Source organism: Ictalurus punctatus, chromosome 2 (assembly GCF_001660625.3).
Source record: "Ictalurus punctatus breed USDA103 chromosome 2, Coco_2.0, whole genome shotgun sequence".
Lineage (NCBI taxonomy): Eukaryota > Metazoa > Chordata > Actinopteri > Siluriformes > Ictaluridae > Ictalurus > Ictalurus punctatus.
The window spans coordinates 3,357,166-3,375,272 of record NC_030417.2 but is presented as its reverse complement, the minus strand read 5'-3'; the positions used below and the strand labels follow the sequence as shown (position 1 = coordinate 3,375,272).

The following is an 18,107-nucleotide window of genomic DNA, read 5'->3' as shown; positions in this document are numbered from 1 at the left end:
ATTCTAGACCATTCTGATGGTTTCTGTGCTCTAAAGTGAGCTCTGCACGTGTTGTAGTTGTTGGGAACATTGCGGTAATAAAACCTGAACCAGAGAACACAGAGAAAACCCACATGGACACGGGAAGAACAGAAGCTCTGGACAGAGAGTAACCCAAGCTCAGGATTGACCAGTAGACTCTGGAGCTATGAGGTGGCAACACTTGTGTTGTTTGAGAGTAAAGCTCCATTGTGGCAATGTCTACTGTTAAAAGCGCTATCCAAATAAAATTTTATTGATTGTATTCCAAGCAATTACAGTCATTACACTTACTCTTGAACACCCCACTGGGCATTATTTTATTGGTAGTTCTAGTTGGTTGGCCTTCCAAGACGTGGAACATAATATAAGGACTCAACCTGATGAACTTGATAAAACCTAGAAGCAAGACATTAAAATTTGACTTGTATAACTACGTGTGATGATAGCCATCACATCATCCATTTTGTGTCTTTTTCCCAGTCTAAGAATCCTTGAAGAATCTCCAAGTTGTCATTTTGCAATTACAATAATTCCAAGCTAATGTTTGTGCATGCTAACAATCAAAGTTCTATACAACCTTCTGAGCCCTAATCACATGACTAAGCTGGCTTCATATCATCGAAATCTACACAGCAGCACATAACAGAGGCTGGTTGCGTGATTGGGCTAAGTAAGCAAAAGCAGATTAGCTTTCTTCTCCAAGCACAAATGCAAGAACATCTGTTTTATGGTGAAATAATCGAGCTGTGTTTCTGCTGGCCTCGAGCCTATATGTCTGTTTTTTTGTGCATAGTGCCTATTCCCATGCATTCGTCTAGTTTTTCACATGTGGAACTAATAATGTGCGGTGGTATTTTTAGAGCTCATACAGAAAGATCTGCTAGACAGCTTTCGGGTGCAAGTCACAATTCATTTACTAAGCTGATACTTTACGTATTTGGCCATCGTTAATGGATTCGCAGTTGTTTGCCTCCGCATCGACGCGAGCGAATCACGGAAGAGGATCAGGCATAAATGTTTTCGAAACACTTCCAGTTCCATTTGACACCACTGCTATTTTAGGATGTTTTAGTAAACTTTTAACGAAGTCCAAGGAATTCATTTTTCATGTTTTAACTAAGCTGTGTGTTTATGTTCATCATTGCTTGTAGGACAAGTCTGAGATTTTCAGACAGTCAAAACACTAGAGGACGGAACATTCCACCTTGTCCAAAACGAGAACCGAGGGCTTTGATCTGGTTTTTAAGAAAAGAAAAAAAAAAAAAATGACCGGTACCACATAGACGGCATATTTTTCGGTGGAGGACTGGAAAGTCAATCTGTCAGCTAATGCATTTACTAAAAGTGGGAGCAGGCGAGACAGAACGAAAATGTGATCCTGGAACCAAACGGCAGCGGAAAATTGCCCCCTGGCAGCACAAAAGTATTTGGGATCTGTTATTTTTGTTCAAAGAACAATAAACCACCTAGAAATTAGGAACCTAAAAAAGCCCCCAGCCTCCCATACGTCCCCCTTTCCATTGGTAAGGAATGGGAAATGTGGTCACATGGCCACATCCCCCCAAAGTATAATTATACCCCCTATCCACATGCCTTTATTTTCCCTGGAGATATAAGCCTTTCCATTACATCATCAAAGACTGACCTTCGACCCATCTTCATGGATGTTTCGTTCTGACAAATTTAGTACTGCTTACATCATCTTGCTTGTCCTCACTTACCTGTTTTAGAAGCAATTCATCACAGATCATCTGTTCTGTTTAGGAGACTCCTCCTACATTAACGCTTGAGCAAACTCCACATGGGGGGGGGTAAATGTGGCCTCTGGAATGCATGCTTATTCAGGAAGAAACTCCTTGCTGGAGGTCAATTTTGGTCAGTTTCTACCCACACAAAAGATCATGGGTTAAAATGTAAGCATAGTGAAGTGAAACAGAGCTGAACGTATTTATTCCTGTTCTGGGAGGTAGGAATGCAGGTGCTATGAGCATTAGCATCAATATAGGAAGACGGCGCTAACGCACCTGAGGCATGCCACACACAGAGCCGGGTTTATTTTGCCGGACACTCGCACCACATGATTAATGATTGGCAGGCAGTTGGGTCACAAATGGATGGCACGATGAGCCCTGGCATGCTACAACTAACCAGTGTGTGTGTGTGTGTGTGTGTGCACGTGTGTGGGTGTGTGTGTGTGTGTGCGTGTGTGGGTGTGGTTGTTCAGTGTTTTTGTGCAAGAACTGGCAGCCTTCTGCTCAGTAGGAATGAGAAGTTGTTGACAGACAGGGTACATTAGCATTCGGCAAGGCCGTTTCCAGATGGAGCTCCTACTGTACTCCATTGGCCAGACCGCAGAGAGAGAAAACGAGAGAACAAGAGAGGAGGAGGGATAGAGGGAAAGTGCAAGAGACAGAGGGCCTGGAGTGAAGATTCCCTTATAAGGCAGGCTTCCTCCGAGACAGCATGCGTGTAGGAAAAGCATGTCTGCTGGCATGGCCTGCGCATTCCTGCAGCTCTCGCTCGGAGCTTTTCATTTCCGATTGGCCGCCGTGCAAGGGCCAGAGCTCCCCTTCCTAATAGGAGGGGGTTTGGGGTCCTTTTTTTTCGCTTTCAAAATACACAAACGGACAAGTCTAGCCCCTTTCCTGCAGCTCTGTCCGTCTAGCGTCTGGATCCACACACCTGCGCTGTTTAACGTACAGACTTAACTGTAAAATAAAATTTAATAAAGTGAGTAAAGGGCCAGCTCACATATTTCTATATTTAATATTATACATGGTTATATTAAATGTATATGATTTCTATAGATTTTTGTATGTATGTATGTATGTATGTATGTATGTATGTATGTGAAAGCCCATTCCTATGAACTGTTAAATTCATTGTTACTGATTTGACATAGGATTTAATGCCTGTTTTGCAGAGAAAAATTTTTGGTACTTCCTCTGAAAACAAATATGCGCACTTGGCATTACCATGCTATAAAACCATGTTGCTGTCGGGCCATTTGATGAACCACAATTGCTATAAAAAAAAAGCACCCAACAAAACACACACACACACACACGAAGACGGCAAGATAGTGCCAAAGCTGCACTTTTTATTTTGCTATGTGACAGCTCCCTCTCGGTCTCAGACAGCTGGAATGTGGGATGGCAGGGGGGTGCAAGTCTTAGGGTGGGGAGGACTGGAGGAGAGGAGGAGGAGGGCAGGAAACGAGGAAAGTATGCCAGGAATGTCCATGTTTATCCAGAGCTCCATTCAGCCAGTGGCGGCCCACCGCAGCTCGGTGGGTATAAAGGCGGACCCTGCTTCTGCCTTCAACTCAGAACGACTCTGACTTCCCTTAGAGAGAAGTGACGAGGGCTGAGCAGACAAAGCAGCAGCCTAGAGAAACTACGCTCTACCTTTTGCTCGAAGGAGAAGCCTTACGACAACGAGATCGACTTGATCGGACGCAAGACAGAGAGACAGCCGTTTGAGAAAAGACTACAGCTCTAGTGAGCCAGAGGAAGACTTTGCAAGCACCTGAAGGAAAGATTTTTTTTACCCTGTTTTGAAACAGAACGAAGACACGACGAGAGAGAAAATGTTTTCCAGAATGAGACTGATTTTTGCACTCTGCTTCACTTTCTTCACCTGGGTAAGTTTAGCTATCTTACTATATCACGATCTACCGCTAGTCTAATAGTAACCAAGCGATAAAGAAATCATCATGCCAGTGCTTACAACTTTTGTAATAACGGTATATATTGTAAATGAGGAACATTTATCACTCTGTATGTAGCATTTGAATGACTGGAATGAGATTATAACAGTGTTTGCCTCTTGTTATCTTCAGGCGGCTGCTCAGGAGTGCCCCAGTCAGTGTCAGTGCCCTGACGTGGCTCCGCAATGCCCCCCAGGCGACAGCTTAGTCCTGGATGCCTGCGGTTGCTGCCGTGTATGCGCTAAACAGCTGGGAGAGCTGTGCACTGAAAGAGATGTGTGTGACCCTCACAAAGGTCTCTACTGTGACTATGGGTCACCAAACAACCGACGCATTGGAGTCTGCACCGGTAAGCTTGCATTATATACCTTGATACACCTCAAAATGCAAACCATTTACTATTTACAATGACTATCACCCTTCCTCAGTGCTAACCATCTCTCTGATCTCTCCTTGACAGCTCGCGAGGGTGCCCCCTGCGTGTTCGGAGGAAATGTGTACCGCAGCGGTGAATCATTCCAGAGCAGCTGCAAGTACCAGTGTACATGCCTAGATGGCGCCGTGGGCTGCGTGCCACTCTGTGGTATGGACGTGCGACTGCCCAGCCCAGATTGCCCCATGCCTCGCAGGGTTAAGGTGCCAGGAAAATGCTGTGAGGAATGGGTGTGCGAGTCACCCCCCACGACCAATTCCTTCATGGGCTCCTTTCTGCCAGGTGAGGAGCAAGGCCTTTTCTCAGAATCTCAGATATTCTGATCTCAAATTTGTACGTCCATGCTACTAGTACAGTATCCTGATGGTGTCACTGGTTTTGACTGAACCTTTGTTTTTTTTTTGGCTGTAGCTTTCAGGGAAGAGGAGACCTATGGCCCGGATCCTTCCATCATGCGTGAGAACTGCCTGGTTCAGACCACTGAATGGAGCGCATGCTCAAAGACATGCGGTCTCGGCATCTCCACACGTGTGACCAATGACAACCGCGAGTGCCGTTTGGAGAAGCAGTCTCGCCTCTGCATGGTCCGTCCCTGCGAATCCCATCTGGAGGAGAAAATCAAGGTAGGTGTCAATGCCCCACATTGTGGCTATGTTCTCAACCGTGCCCCTCTTCTGATCTGTTTACATTACACTATGGTATATTGTATCTAAACCCTGCTCTTGTTTGGTCCTTTTTATAGAAAGGAAAGAAGTGCATCCGTACTCCTCGAGTATCCAAGCCCATGAAGTTCGAGGTTTCGGGCTGCACCACCACCAAGGCTTACCGACCCAAGTTCTGCGGCGTGTGCACCGACGGCCGCTGTTGCACTCCTCACAGGACCACGACCCTGCCCGTCGAGTTCAAGTGCCCTGACGGCCAGGTCATGAAGAAGCAGATGATGTTCATCAAGACGTGTGCGTGCCACTACAACTGCCCAAGCGAAAATGACATCTTTGAGTCCCTGTACTACAAGAAGATGCTCGGTGACATGGCATGAGCGAGAACAGCGCGAGCTGTTCGAAGACAATTCCGTCCACTTGAACCAGATATCCATCTCGTTTCACAGAACCGTACCCGTCTTACGTCTTAGTTTTGTTTTCTTCTTGTTGTTTTTGTCTGCGTCTATTTCTGTCGTGTATCTGTATTATCATATCCAATGTGTCATGATGGATGTTAGGGGCTGTGTGGCCTCAAAGTGGGAGGGAATGGATAAAAACAACACAACCGTCGTAAGAAAACGACGAAACATTACTGCACTATAAATTCGGCAACATGACGTGTTGCTGATTAGCCTGATTACGGTAATCCCCTCCCCCAAATTGTGGTGGGCGGATCCAAAGAGCGGTGAGAGGTGAGGACAGCAGCAGACTTTAACCTCAGAACAGAAGCTAGAACGCCTCACCCAAGTGAGAGAGAGAGAGAGAGAAATTGAATGTGCCCTTGTTTGTAGCTAACAGAGCTCTAGGTTTTTTGTTGTTGTTGAAATGTTAAGACCAGCAGAAGGTGGTTCCTGCAGCACTGAGTGTGAAACTTCGACTAACTGACTCAAAGAGAGTTGGTATTTTGTCAAAAGAAAAAAAAGAAAGAAAGAAAATGACTGGACGATTTGCAGCTTCATTCCTTTTTGAAAAATATTTTTTGAATGCTGTAAATAATGTACATACTTTTTTGTACAGGTTAAGTTAATTTAAATTTAAAACCGTTGTCATTGTTATTTGTCTTGCTTCACTATGTGTGTAATGATAGCTTCCCCCTCCTACCCTCTAACCCCCCCTCCCCCCTTGACGTGACTGTTCTTGTTACAGTACTTGTATTAATTTTATTGAGAAGTGTGACCAAAAAGTTACATGTTTTCAACTTGTTTGTAGTTTGAAATAAAATGTTATATTTTTTATATAAATGGTGAGTGTGAGTCTGGCTATTTCATACAATAAACACGCATTTTTTATATTTTTATTACAGCTCTGATGTTCAGACATCCAGCGACGCCCCATACATTCAAATGATTAACTACACACAGCGTGTACACGTATATGTAGCATTTACTACGTTACACCTAAATTTAACCTTAACCTCAGGAACCAAAAGGAAACCTTTTGGCACTTTTCTTTCTTTAATAATAATAATAATAATAATAATAATAATAATAACCGGCAAAGTGTCTCTATTTACACACACTCACACTATTTCAGTGGTCTGAGACTGTAGGAACTATAGGAAGAAATTTACACAGGCGCCAGACAGCAGACAGACAACACAGACAACACACACACATACACATGAGAAATGTGAGGAAACATGGACACACTCCATTTCTATGTGTGTGTGTGTGTGTGTGTGTGTGTGTGTGTGTGTGTGTGTGTGTGTGTGTGTGTGCACACATGAGTGTTTATGAAATAAAGGGATTCTTTTCTCTCTCGCTGATAAGAAAGGTTGACACTGGTCCCATCTGCTCTGGAGATGAATTAATGAATCATTTGAATCACCCTTTTTATTTATTTGTTGTTGTTGTTTTTTTCAGCTTTGCCCTTTTATTATTGGTGAATGGTTTAAAACATAGAGATACTGGGAAGACAGAGGCCAAACTGGAAGCAACAGACAAGGTAGAGGAAGAAAATGATGTTACAGGTTTGCTAGTAACCTAAGGTTCAAACACTAACTCATGCATATGTTCAGTTTCCTCTTGATTTAAAAAAAAAAAAAAAAATTTGCACATGAGAACCAAATTGCTCGAGCACCTTAATTTCCCAAAATGACTATAAGTATCTTCCCATTTATTTTAAATGAGCTATGTGGACTTGTTTTTTGTGTTTCGGTTATTCGATCCAGAACACCTTAGCCGAAGCTGGATTCTTTCTGTTGAACTACCACACACACTGCACATACTGAAATGTTACTGCCCTCTGGTGCACAAACACACTATAGTGCTTTCTAACAGGTCATATATGTACAGGACATCATTTACTTTTTTTAAATAATTTTTTTAAGAAGAACAAAACTGGAACAAAACGAGTTAATTAAACTAGTTACTCCTGGTTTGAACAGGATGACATTTCCTTGGTGGGCGGGATCTACAGTTCAGCTTTGACCCTATCAGAAGACACAATGTGAGGATGATTTACAGACTAATTTACAGACTGAGAAGTAGATCTTGTACACAAAGTAAACTCATGCACTCCTCAAGGTTTTTCAACATTTTCCAAGATCTCCATCTATCATTAACTGAATCAATATTAACAGCGCTAAATGGTAATGGTTATCCTATGATGATCATATGGTGATCCTATGATGATCATATGGTTATCCTATGATGATCATATGGTGATCCTATGATGATCCTATGGTGATCCTATGATGATCATATGGTGATCCTATGATGATCCTATGGTGATCCTATGATGATCATATGGTGATCCTATTATGATCCTATGATGATCCTATGATGATCATATGGTGATCCTATGATGATCATATGGTGATCCTATGATGATCCTATGATGATCATATGGTGATCCTATGGTGATCCTATGATGATCCTATGATGATCATATGGTAATCCTATGATGATCCTATGATGATCATATGGTGATCCTATGGTGATCCTATGGTGATCCTATGGTTATCCTATGGTGATCCTATGGTTATACTATGATGATCATATGGTGATCCTATGATGATCCTATGATGATCCTATGGTGATCCTATGGTTATCCTATGGTGATCCTATGATGATCCTATGATGATCATATGGTGATCCTATGGTGATCCTATGATGATCCTATGGTGATCCTATGATGATCCTATGGTGATCCTATGGTGATCCTATGATGATCCTATGGTGATCCTATGATGATCATATGGTTATCCTATGGTGATCCTATGATGATCCTATGGTGATCCTATGATGATCATATGGTTATCCTATGGTGATCCTATGATGATCCTATGGTGATCCTATGGTGATCCTATGGTGATACTATGATGATCATATGGTGATCCTATGATGATCCTATGGTGATCCTATGGTTATCCTATGATGATCATATGGTGATCCTATGATGATCCTATGATGATCCTATGATGATCATATGGTGATCCTATGATGATCCTATGATGATCATATGGTGATCCTATGGTGATCCTATGATGATCCTATGGTGATCCTATGATGATCCTATGATGATCCTATAGTGATCCTATGATGATTCTATGGTGATCCTATGGTGATCCTATGATGATCATATGGTGATCCTATGATGATCCTATGATGATCATATGGTGATCCTATGATGATCCTATGATGATCATATGGTGATCCTATGGTGATCCTATGATGATCCTATGGTGATCCTATGATGATCCTATGATGATCCTATAGTGATCCTATGGTGATCCTATGATGATCCTATGGTGATCCTATGATGATCATATGGTTATCCTATGGTGATCCTATGATGATCATATGGTGATCCTATGATGATCATATGGTTATCCTATGGTGATCCTATGATGATCCTATGGTGATCCTATGATGATCATATGGTTATCCTATGATGATCCTATGATGATCCTTTGGTGATCCTATGATGATCATATGGTTATCCTATGATGATCATATGGAGATCCTATGATGATCCTATGGTGATCCAATGGTGATCCTATGATAATCATATGGTGATCCTATGATGATCATATGGAGATCCTATGATGATCCTATGGTGATCCAATGGTGATCCTATGATAATCATATGGTTATCCTATGTTGATCATATGGTGATTCTATGATAATCCTATGATAATCCTATCGTGATCCTATGATGATCCTATGATGATCCTACGGATCACAATGCCGATCAGCTTCCAAAAGGTTATTGCTTATACCACAGAAATTTTGAAATCACGGTTCGGTTTGCTCAGAAGCTGTCGATTAATTTTCCAACAGCAGCTCCAACGGAATTGAACAATAGTGGATGAGTTACATGACGTACGGCTAATAACAGACGAAAAAGCAGTGCTCTAATTTAACAAATAAATATGTAGTATCATTGTTATTATTTTTTATCATTTATTTTATTGATGGAAGGAGTCTCCGGTGTGAGGAGCTTTATTACAACAATCAAAAAGAAAGAATAAGCATTCGAAATCCAAATGAAATGGCATCTGAAATCAAAACCTTACAAAGAATACAGGATCATGAGCTAGTATACTGTATACCGTATATACACACGGAGATAAATGAGAGTTTATAGGAAGCTGATGAGCATATTAGTGAAAGAAGCCAATTAGGGATAAAAGCGGAGGAAGGACCAAGAAGGTGAAATAAAACGATATGTCAACATAAGTACAAAATCATGAATACAGTCATTTTATAACAATGTCAGGAATGATACACAATTATTTTTTTGGGATAAGAATCATTTAGATTATAAACATACAAATTATATGTCACCGTCTTCGAGTTTCTGACTACTAATTGGTCTAATTGAGGGATACCGGTCCTCAAATGTGTCGTCCACAGCCTGTAGGATGTTCATAACCACACTCAGGAGCAGGATGTCGGTGTTGCAGTCCACTTTCAGCTGGGAAACATAGTTCATCACCGGCAGAACGTAGGACAATGGCAATCCCACCAACTCGGCTGCTTTCTGCATCTGTGTACAGACGAGAGAGGGACCAAAAAACAGTAAATGTTTTCAAAATATATCCTTAAATAATATTATACCACACAGGAGAATATGAGCCACTTATAATTCATAAAATATATTTTGCGAATCAATGTTTTCGGCAGGAAAGGGCCAACGCTGTGACTAGCCAATGGGGAAATCCTGATGCAGGACACAAGCTAGTAAAAGAGTGAGTTTAACAAATTAGAGTATAACAATCTAGTGCATACCCATCCAGTCTTTTATACTAATAAAGGATAAAGATTTCAAGAACTTTATCGCCATATCATATCACAAGCTGAAATTCGTAGTTTGCACGTCATTCTTGTGGAAATATGCAAATGAAATGTTGACGTGAATGCAGTATAGTCGGTATAGTCGGTTGGGCCTCATTTATCAATCGTTCAGTAAAGATGTGTGTAAATGAACTTAACTGAACTTAACAATTACTGCTAGGTGTTCTACGGCGTGTACGCTGCACGGTTGATTGGCATTTGGCGACGCCCACAAAACTCCAGCAACCAACATGTTACCACTACAATAGTGGGGGGAAAAAACGTCACGCATATTTCAACAGAAATTAATTTAATGTGTTTAAGGATGGAGTTTTCCTTTAAGGTCCTGAGCTAGTTTAAATCTCACGACTGTTCGGGACACTTGAGAAAGACCAGTAAACTCTTAATGCCTTGGATTGTTGGCTCTCTCAATCGTAAGGTCGTTTTGCATAAAAGCATTTGCCGGACGGATAAATATATAAAACCGTCGTACCTTATCCTGCACAGTTCGGCTGGAGTAGACATACTTCAAGTCCTCCTGTACGGTCGGACACACCTGCTCCACATGAGTGAGCAAAATCAGCTGAGGGATTCCTGGAAAGTGTGAAAGAACAACACGGCTCAAAAGGCTTCAAAAATCAATAATCGCTTGTCAATCTATATCAACACTAATGACGAAATTACCCTACAGAACACAACAGATTAGAAAAGCCAGGATTTTAAGCCGGTAGTTAACACTTTGTTTAAATATTATCTAAAATAACAACATGTATTGTAGTCTTAAATCTAATGTTTATCCTATCCATGACCTCTCAGACCACCAGAGGGCACCCTCACTCACCCTTTAATCTTCTTCTTTTGTTGTCTGCGCCATTTCCTCCTTTGATTACCCACACCTGTTTTATATTTTCTAAGTTGTCACCTTATTTAAATTCTGTGTGTTCCCTACTTGTTTGTTGGAGCATTATACTTATGGTTGTGCCTGTGTGGTCAAATCTTTCTGGTTATGGTTTGCCTTGTGTGCAGATGTTGTTTTCAAGTTTAGCCTAGCCTAGCCTAGCCTAGCCTAGCCTAGCTCACACTTATCCCAGTTTTTGGTTCTTTTCTGTGATTTGGGCCGTTTAAGTTGGTTTTAACCCTGTTAAAAAGGTTCTGCACTGTGTGTCCTCATAAATTAGCATAAACCTTCATTCCATTACTGACAGTTAATCCCAAAAATCTGATTGGTCAGAAGGTGGTAATGGAAGGTAGTTCTGGCTATGAGGTGAGCAGATTTAAAAATGTCTGCAATCACTGATCTGATGAAGTTTTCTTTGGGGGTTTATTTATTGGCGCTTTGTAACAGTGGGAGGGAAAGTTGTAACATTAAGTTTTCCAGCATGGGGAAGTCTTCATGAGGGAGGCATTTAGCCAATGATTATTCATTGCTGCAATAATGTAAGTGATGACAGGAACTAATTTGTTTTGGGGATGTGTCACAACATAAAATGAAACAATTTGAAGCTAAAATGAACAATGTGTTTCTTTACAAAAAAATTTTATGTAAGTTTTGGCAAACTGCTGTGGTATAAGAGGAATAAAACAGTTTGGGACATGCTGTTATAAGAAAATAATCAATTTTGGGGGAGGTAACAGTAATTCTGCTTCATCACATCACCCTTTTGTTGAATATCTTCCTATGACAGCATGCCTTATCCCTTAATTATCCAACACCAACATACATTTTTGTCATGGTTGCAATAAAAACTGGTTAATGCAGATGTTAAGGGAACAGGAAGATTTATAAAGCACTGGGCAGTGGCCTGATTAATCCACTGATCCAAACATACAAATATTTCCCTCCAATGCTGCTATGAGCATGAGAACGTTGAGGTAAAAGCACAGGATAAAGTCTCTCTCACCCAGGTCTGATATGGTGGTGTGCAGCTTTCTGAGTGTGGATTTCAGGCTGCTGGGGTATGATGTCAATTTGACGGCATCAAGCACGAACAGGACGCAGTGAACCTGCCCGTTTAGGGAAGGGTTTGGTATGTAGCCACTGACTGCATCAGTGACAGGAACATCAGGCTGGAACTGGAGCAACAAAGTGGACAGTGAGCTCTAAAATCTTGGAGCACGTCAGGAAGCTGTCTTAAACAAAACTGCTTCAAAAACCAATCAAATAAAAAAAAAAAAAGATCAATAATGTACTACAAATGATCTATAATGTATAAAAAGCAGTAAATGATGTGATCACCCTTTGCCACTGGCTCTTGCTTACTTCTCGGAGTTAAAATTTATTTAAAGAATTGCTTTTGGGGTTTTTTTTTTTGTCTTTTTTAACAGTACTGTATCTTGTATTTTTCATCATCAGTATTTTTTTTATGCTATAAATCTATAATTTTGATCTGAGATAACGCTGAGAAGCAATCTTATAGCCAACTTCTACTCCGTGTCCAAAGCTGTACCTTGTATTCTTTTGGGACGTGGCCTTTGATGACAGCCAGTGCATCTGAGAAAGAGAGACCGGTAGAGTCATCGTCTCCTATTCCCATCACATCGCAGAGACTCAGAACAGTTGGAGAACCTCCTTTCTCTCCATTGATATTATAGATATTCAGCTGTGTAAAAGAAGAAACGGGTAGCTGAGTGCTGATTGTCAATATTGTTCGAGGTAATTAATCCAACATACCCTAGGAGTGGCTTAGATATAACAAGGACACACTGCTATGGGAACAACAAATGCATAAGCGCTGAAAGACTTCCGCTTATTGAACCCCAAGACATGGCAATAAAGCTAATGATATAAAATATGGGTGACATGTATGCATGTTTATTTATTTGTTTGTTTATTTCATTTGGAATAGCAACTGTATGACATTCCCTTGTAGATTTTTCCACAACCTTCTTGGTGAACCCGTTTTTTGCCGTGCCGACGTTGGGCAGGTGAACGATCCGCTTGTACATGGTGGATCTGATAGAGTTGACGAAGCAGGATTTCCCAGAACCCACCGGGCCCAAGAGCAACGCCTTCACTCGTGACATTGGATAGTTCTTCGGCAGCTTGTAAGAGACAAACTCCTGCCTCAGGCTTTCCCTTGCTCTAAACAGCACAGACAGTTTAATAATAGGAGGAACAAGCACAGTCATTGTTTGGACTTGTCCAGACCAACCCATATAGAAACATCATTTTCCACTTAGACAATTTCAGGTAGGCTATAAGCAGATATAAAATCAAGCTTTCACATGAAGCTTCATGTGTCATGAAAAAAAAAAAAAAAAGATATATAAATGATATATAAAATTTATTTATTACTGAGGTCCACTAGAGTTAGTCACTGGATTTTTGATTTCCATGAACTGTAAGCTGTAATCATCGAGATTAAAAATAAATAAATAAATAAATAAAAAGGCTTGAAATATTTCATTTTATGTGTAATGAACCTAGGATATATGAAATTCCACTTTTTTTTATTAAACTACGGGAAAATAATGTACTTTTCCAATGATATTCACATTTAAGACGCACATGTATACAGTGGTGCTTGAAAGTTTGTGAACCCTTTAGAAAGTTCTATACTGTATATCTGCATAAATATGACCTAAAACGTCTTCAGATTTTCAGTATAATCCTAGACGTGCACATGCTTTTGCCACTCACTGATATGTAATATTGGATCATTTTCCTCAATAAATAAACGACCATGTATAATGTTTGTCTCATTTGTTTAATTGGGTTCCCTTTGTCTATTTTTAGGACTTGTGTGAAAATCAGTTGATGTTTTAGGTCATATTTATACAGAAAATTCTAAAGGGTTCACAAACTTTCAAACAACACTTTAAAAATCAGCTGCCAGTTCATTTCATATATAGGCCTACAATGACATGTGGCTTTGTACAATTTACTATATAAGCACTTTTCTAGCCTGTCTTTGAAAAGGTCCTCAATAATCACCACTAAGCAGATATTATTTAAGGTGTGGTGTGCAGCTGATATGTTACTGTGTGTTGCACCTGTACGAGTGTGTCGGGCAGAACGGAATTGCACGGCCCTAATAAGCTTATCAAAGGTGGTCCTAGTTGACTGGCAAAAAGACAGACCGTTTAACAGCGTTGTATTACAAATTTGCCAGTAAAAGGGTGAACCTGACACACTGTATTTTTATGATAATATACAGTCTCATTGTAATCCCTGAGATCCGTGACTTACGGATCTGTCCAGGACACTTCTCTCCAAGGGGTCGGCATAAATTCGACCAGATCTGAAATAAAAACAAACATCAATATAAGCATGAGTTATTGAAGCACTCCACGATAATTTGAAATGATCTGAATAACCTTGATATCTAAGCAGCCCTGACAATGTACAGTGCTCACATAGAGGAAATGGCAACAGTTTATGGGGCCCCGGTTTTCTTCCTTCCTTGACCAGGGCTCCACAGTGTGACCATTCCACTCGCATTTGCGACTGAAAAGTACTTTTCCTTACTGTGAAAAAATATTTATTTACACCGGTGCGAGTGACCTGTTCGGAGTTGTATAATACAATCAGAATAAAAACTAAAACTCCAAAATGCATCTACAACACGCAACAGTTACTTTCAGACTGCTTTTCATCACCTCAGTCAAATGAACAAGTGTGTAAACACTGCAAAGAAGCCATTATGATGACGAGAGTAACTCTGTAAATCATCTGCTTCTCTCAACTTCCCGATCTGACAACCGCCATCATTTATTGATCCTGCAAAATGACCTGAACCTGTGACTGTGACGTGCTCATGTAGGTACAGCGGTAAATTAATAATGATGCTAACGCAACAACGTGGGTTTAATTCAAACTTATTTATTAATTAATTCCTCACCAATCATAATCAAGAGTAATAACTGTTCAGTGTGTAAACATACAGTACACTGCTGCTCGCCCTTCACTAACTCACTAACTAATAGCACATTCACTTTATTTAAACTCGGGGTTGCCAGATATGAAAAGTCAACCCCAGACTTGAAAAATAAAAATGTTTGAAATATTAAAACTTTCGTGTATCATCAGTTCTTTTAATTATTTCATTAATAGGACATCTATTTTTTTTAAGAAAACCAGTCAATCCAGTACGAGTCATTTTGACCCCCTTTATGCATTCGTGAACGTTTTTTTGGTTCATGCATTGTAGGGTTAAATATCAAAAATCTAAAAGGTGTGCGTCATACCTGACACCTAGTTGGACATTTTACAGTTGGTTTTGTGACTTTACATCATTGCCTTCAAATGCTATTGAGCTTTAAATGACGTATACTTTGTGTATGAGCCCATTCTGTAGTGAAATTCATATCTAATTTACATATGATTTAATAGCTTAGTTTAATAAAGATCAAAAATCTAAAACGTGTCCATCATACCTCGCATTTAGATGAACACTTTACAGTTGGTTGTGTGACTGTACATCATTCCCTTCAAATGCTGTTGAGCTTTAAATAATGGCATATTTTGTGTATGGGCCCATTCTGTAGTGAAATACATGGCAATATTTACATATGATTTAATAGTTTATTTGAACAAATATCAAAAATATAAAAGGTGTGCGTTATACCTGACACCTACATGAACACTTTACAGTTGGATATATGACTGTAAGTCATTCCCTTCAAATGGTATTGAAGTTAGGAAGTCGTATGTAACTTTATAGACGGTCCCTTAATTTCCACTTATCTGCGAATATCGAATGTCCAAGGTCACACCAAGTTTATGCCAGTAATATTGCCCCAATAAAGTAATAGTGCATATGGTTAAAAGATAAGTAATCTTTTACAGCAGTAAAAGCAGTGCCGTTGAAGATGTTATTGACTGTAACATCCTAACTGGATATATAGTTCTGGAGCTAGGCTTATTCCATCCGTTATTAAACATCAAAGGGTTAATGTTTCTATCATAAATAGATAGATAAATAAATCAACTACTGATAACGGAATGCTGGAGTTGGCCAAACAGATTACATTTTGAATGTAGATATATATTGTTAATATTTGCAGGATCTGCAATAAGCAAAAAAAAAAAACACCTATGAATTTTTAAAAAATGAGTGAGAGGGAGAGAGAAAAGGCGAATGTCAAGGCTCCCCAAACATTTGAAGGTTGGACCTGGGGTCCTTCCCACCTAATTGATGGAAAATAAGAAAATCATCACTTGCTGTATTTTCATTAGTTTGACATCTGTGGTTGTTAAATGTACCTTGGACTCGGTGCAGCTCCACATCTACACAGTGAATGTTTTTCTCCTGTGCCCATGTCGTGCCAAAGGTCTCATCTGTGCAGAAGCTCACATACCAGAAGCCATTATCCAACTTGAAGTTTAAGCAGCTTCCAAAAGAGATAGAACTTGAACTCTGAGAAATTTCATGCCTGAGCCCTTTGAGTTTAACCGAAGCTTGTTGGGTGCTGATCCTGATAGCTTCTGCAGGGTTTATCACTGGAAAATATTTGGCATCATTCTCATCCATCTCAAACACAAATGCCTCTGTGTCAGAAAACTCAGTCCCATGTCTCAGGAATTTACTCGTGAAAGCTCCTCTGACTGACCCTGACTGCAGAAACACTGAGAGCAGAAATTTGCCAGAGTTGTCGAAGCTGGAGAGGAGCTGATTGACAGTGGCCCCATGATGACTGCTCTTGTACAGAAGATGAAAACGAACAGGACTGGAGAAAAACCTCTGCAGCCTCATCTCCTTCTCACTGCCGAGGGAAGAGACGATGGAAGCCATAATGGAGAAAGTTATTCTGCAGAGAAGAACACAAATAACAGGCTTGTGAAGAAAGTGCGCCACAGACAGTGAGTGAGTGCAAGCCTGTGAGGAAACGAAATCGAAACTTAACCAGCTCTCAGCTCTCAATGTGTCGTTCTTTCAGTGCCTATTTCTGTAAGTTGCATAGTTACACCAGTAGATGGCGTCAGTGAGTGTCTTTTTTTTTTTTTTTTAGTTATTATGAGATAAGATTCGTTCTTTCAGTGCCTATTTTTGTAAGTTACATAGTTACACCAGTAGGTGGCACCAGTGAGTGTCCTTTTTTTTCTTAATATTATGAGTTCACTTAATACTTTCATTTACAAACGCTAAGTTTTCAAGAGACAACTCAGATAGTAGACCAACACTGAATCAACATTGAATCAGTGTTAATTCATCAACCAAACTATCATTGAATCAGTGACTACGTTTACAGGGTGCTGTCCTGTGTTACCATCCTGATGCTGATTATTTACAAAAATGTATTCCCTAGCAGAAAATTTCAAAATATTGATGATTTAGATAGATAGGTTTATGTCATATCTGGAGCTATTGTCAGAGCCGTGATATTATAGAAAATTCATCATTCATCATTCTCTGTAACATGCTTAATAGAAAGGATTCTCAGTCTAAGTTCCCAGATGGGCCACACACACCGTTCTGGCTCTCCCATTTTCCCTGACCATTTTTGAAGTTTCTTTAAACAGTTCAAACAATGATTTTTTGAACTGTCCAAGACTATCCAAGCTCCTCCCATGGCCCATGGCCAAGTTTTGATTAGTGTCGGACCTTTCTGGAGATTCGTTCAGTCATGGTATATGATGACTGAACATCGACATCTCACAGAAATAGTGTCTGTAACAGAACTCATGCTGTGTTTGACTAAAGCTCGTAATTTCCAAACTCCAGCTAGGGGAAAAAAAAAATAAAAAATTGCTTCATCTGAAATTCCTCCTCAGAATTGTTTGGAAGATTTCTTCAAGCCTGAGTTTAGCACATAATGTCATGCCAAAATGGCTTCTAACACCATCAACAGTAAATAAAATGTAACCTCTCTCTTTTAAATGAGTTTATAGTATTTACTTTATAGTATGTATTTTATAGTATGTACATTAGGGTTTTTTTGTCGGTTCATGCTTGTCTGGTGATGATGAAATACTGTGCCTCACATGGGCATACTAATAAAGTAAAGGGACTTTATTTCCTCAC

General features: G+C 40.0%; 2 protein-coding genes across 2 annotated transcripts; one reads left to right on the top strand and one right to left on the bottom strand.

Moving 5' to 3' along the window:
* The first annotated feature begins 3,324 nt into the window (after nt 1-3,324).
* ccn2a (cellular communication network factor 2a) lies at nt 3,325-6,105 on the top strand. The gene is made up of 5 exons (XM_017454213.3): nt 3,325-3,664; nt 3,863-4,079; nt 4,191-4,445; nt 4,575-4,786; nt 4,906-6,105. Exons 1-5 carry the CDS (start codon nt 3,611-3,613, stop codon nt 5,200-5,202), a joined length of 1,035 nt encoding a protein of 344 aa, XP_017309702.1. The 5' UTR covers nt 3,325-3,610; the 3' UTR covers nt 5,203-6,105.
* Nucleotides 6,106-9,293: 3,188 nt separating this feature from the next.
* On the bottom strand, nt 9,294-16,995 carry LOC108256873 (interferon-induced protein 44). The gene is made up of 7 exons (XM_017454111.3): nt 16,349-16,995; nt 14,333-14,384; nt 13,027-13,225; nt 12,591-12,743; nt 12,045-12,216; nt 10,637-10,737; nt 9,294-9,856 (listed from the first exon to the last, which is right to left on the bottom strand). Exons 1-7 carry the CDS (start codon nt 16,875-16,877, stop codon nt 9,644-9,646), a joined length of 1,419 nt encoding a protein of 472 aa, XP_017309600.1. The 5' UTR covers nt 16,878-16,995; the 3' UTR covers nt 9,294-9,643.
* Nucleotides 16,996-18,107: the final 1,112 nt, after the last annotated feature.

What these genes read in the sequence shown, in the direction of transcription:
- ccn2a (XM_017454213.3), top strand. Translation starts at nt 3,611, where the DNA reads ATGTTTTCCAGAATGAGACTGATTTTTGCACTCTGCTTCACTTTCTTC. An exon ending in GCTTCACTTTCTTCACCTGG is followed by an intron (nt 3,665 to 3,862) that starts GTAAGTTTAGCT and finishes TGTTATCTTCAG; the next exon opens with GCGGCTGCTCAGGAGTGCCC. An exon ending in CATGGGCTCCTTTCTGCCAG is followed by an intron (nt 4,446 to 4,574) that starts GTGAGGAGCAAG and finishes TTTTGGCTGTAG; the next exon opens with CTTTCAGGGAAGAGGAGACC.
- LOC108256873 (XM_017454111.3), bottom strand. Translation starts at nt 16,877, where the DNA reads ATGGCTTCCATCGTCTCTTCCCTCGGCAGTGAGAAGGAGATGAGGCTG. An exon ending in GGAGCTGCACCGAGTCCAAG is followed by an intron (nt 14,385 to 16,348) that starts GTACATTTAACA and finishes TTTTTATTTCAG; the next exon opens with ATCTGGTCGAATTTATGCCG. An exon ending in GCCGAACTGTGCAGGATAAG is followed by an intron (nt 9,857 to 10,636) that starts GTACGACGGTTT and finishes GTCTGTACACAG; the next exon opens with ATGCAGAAAGCAGCCGAGTT.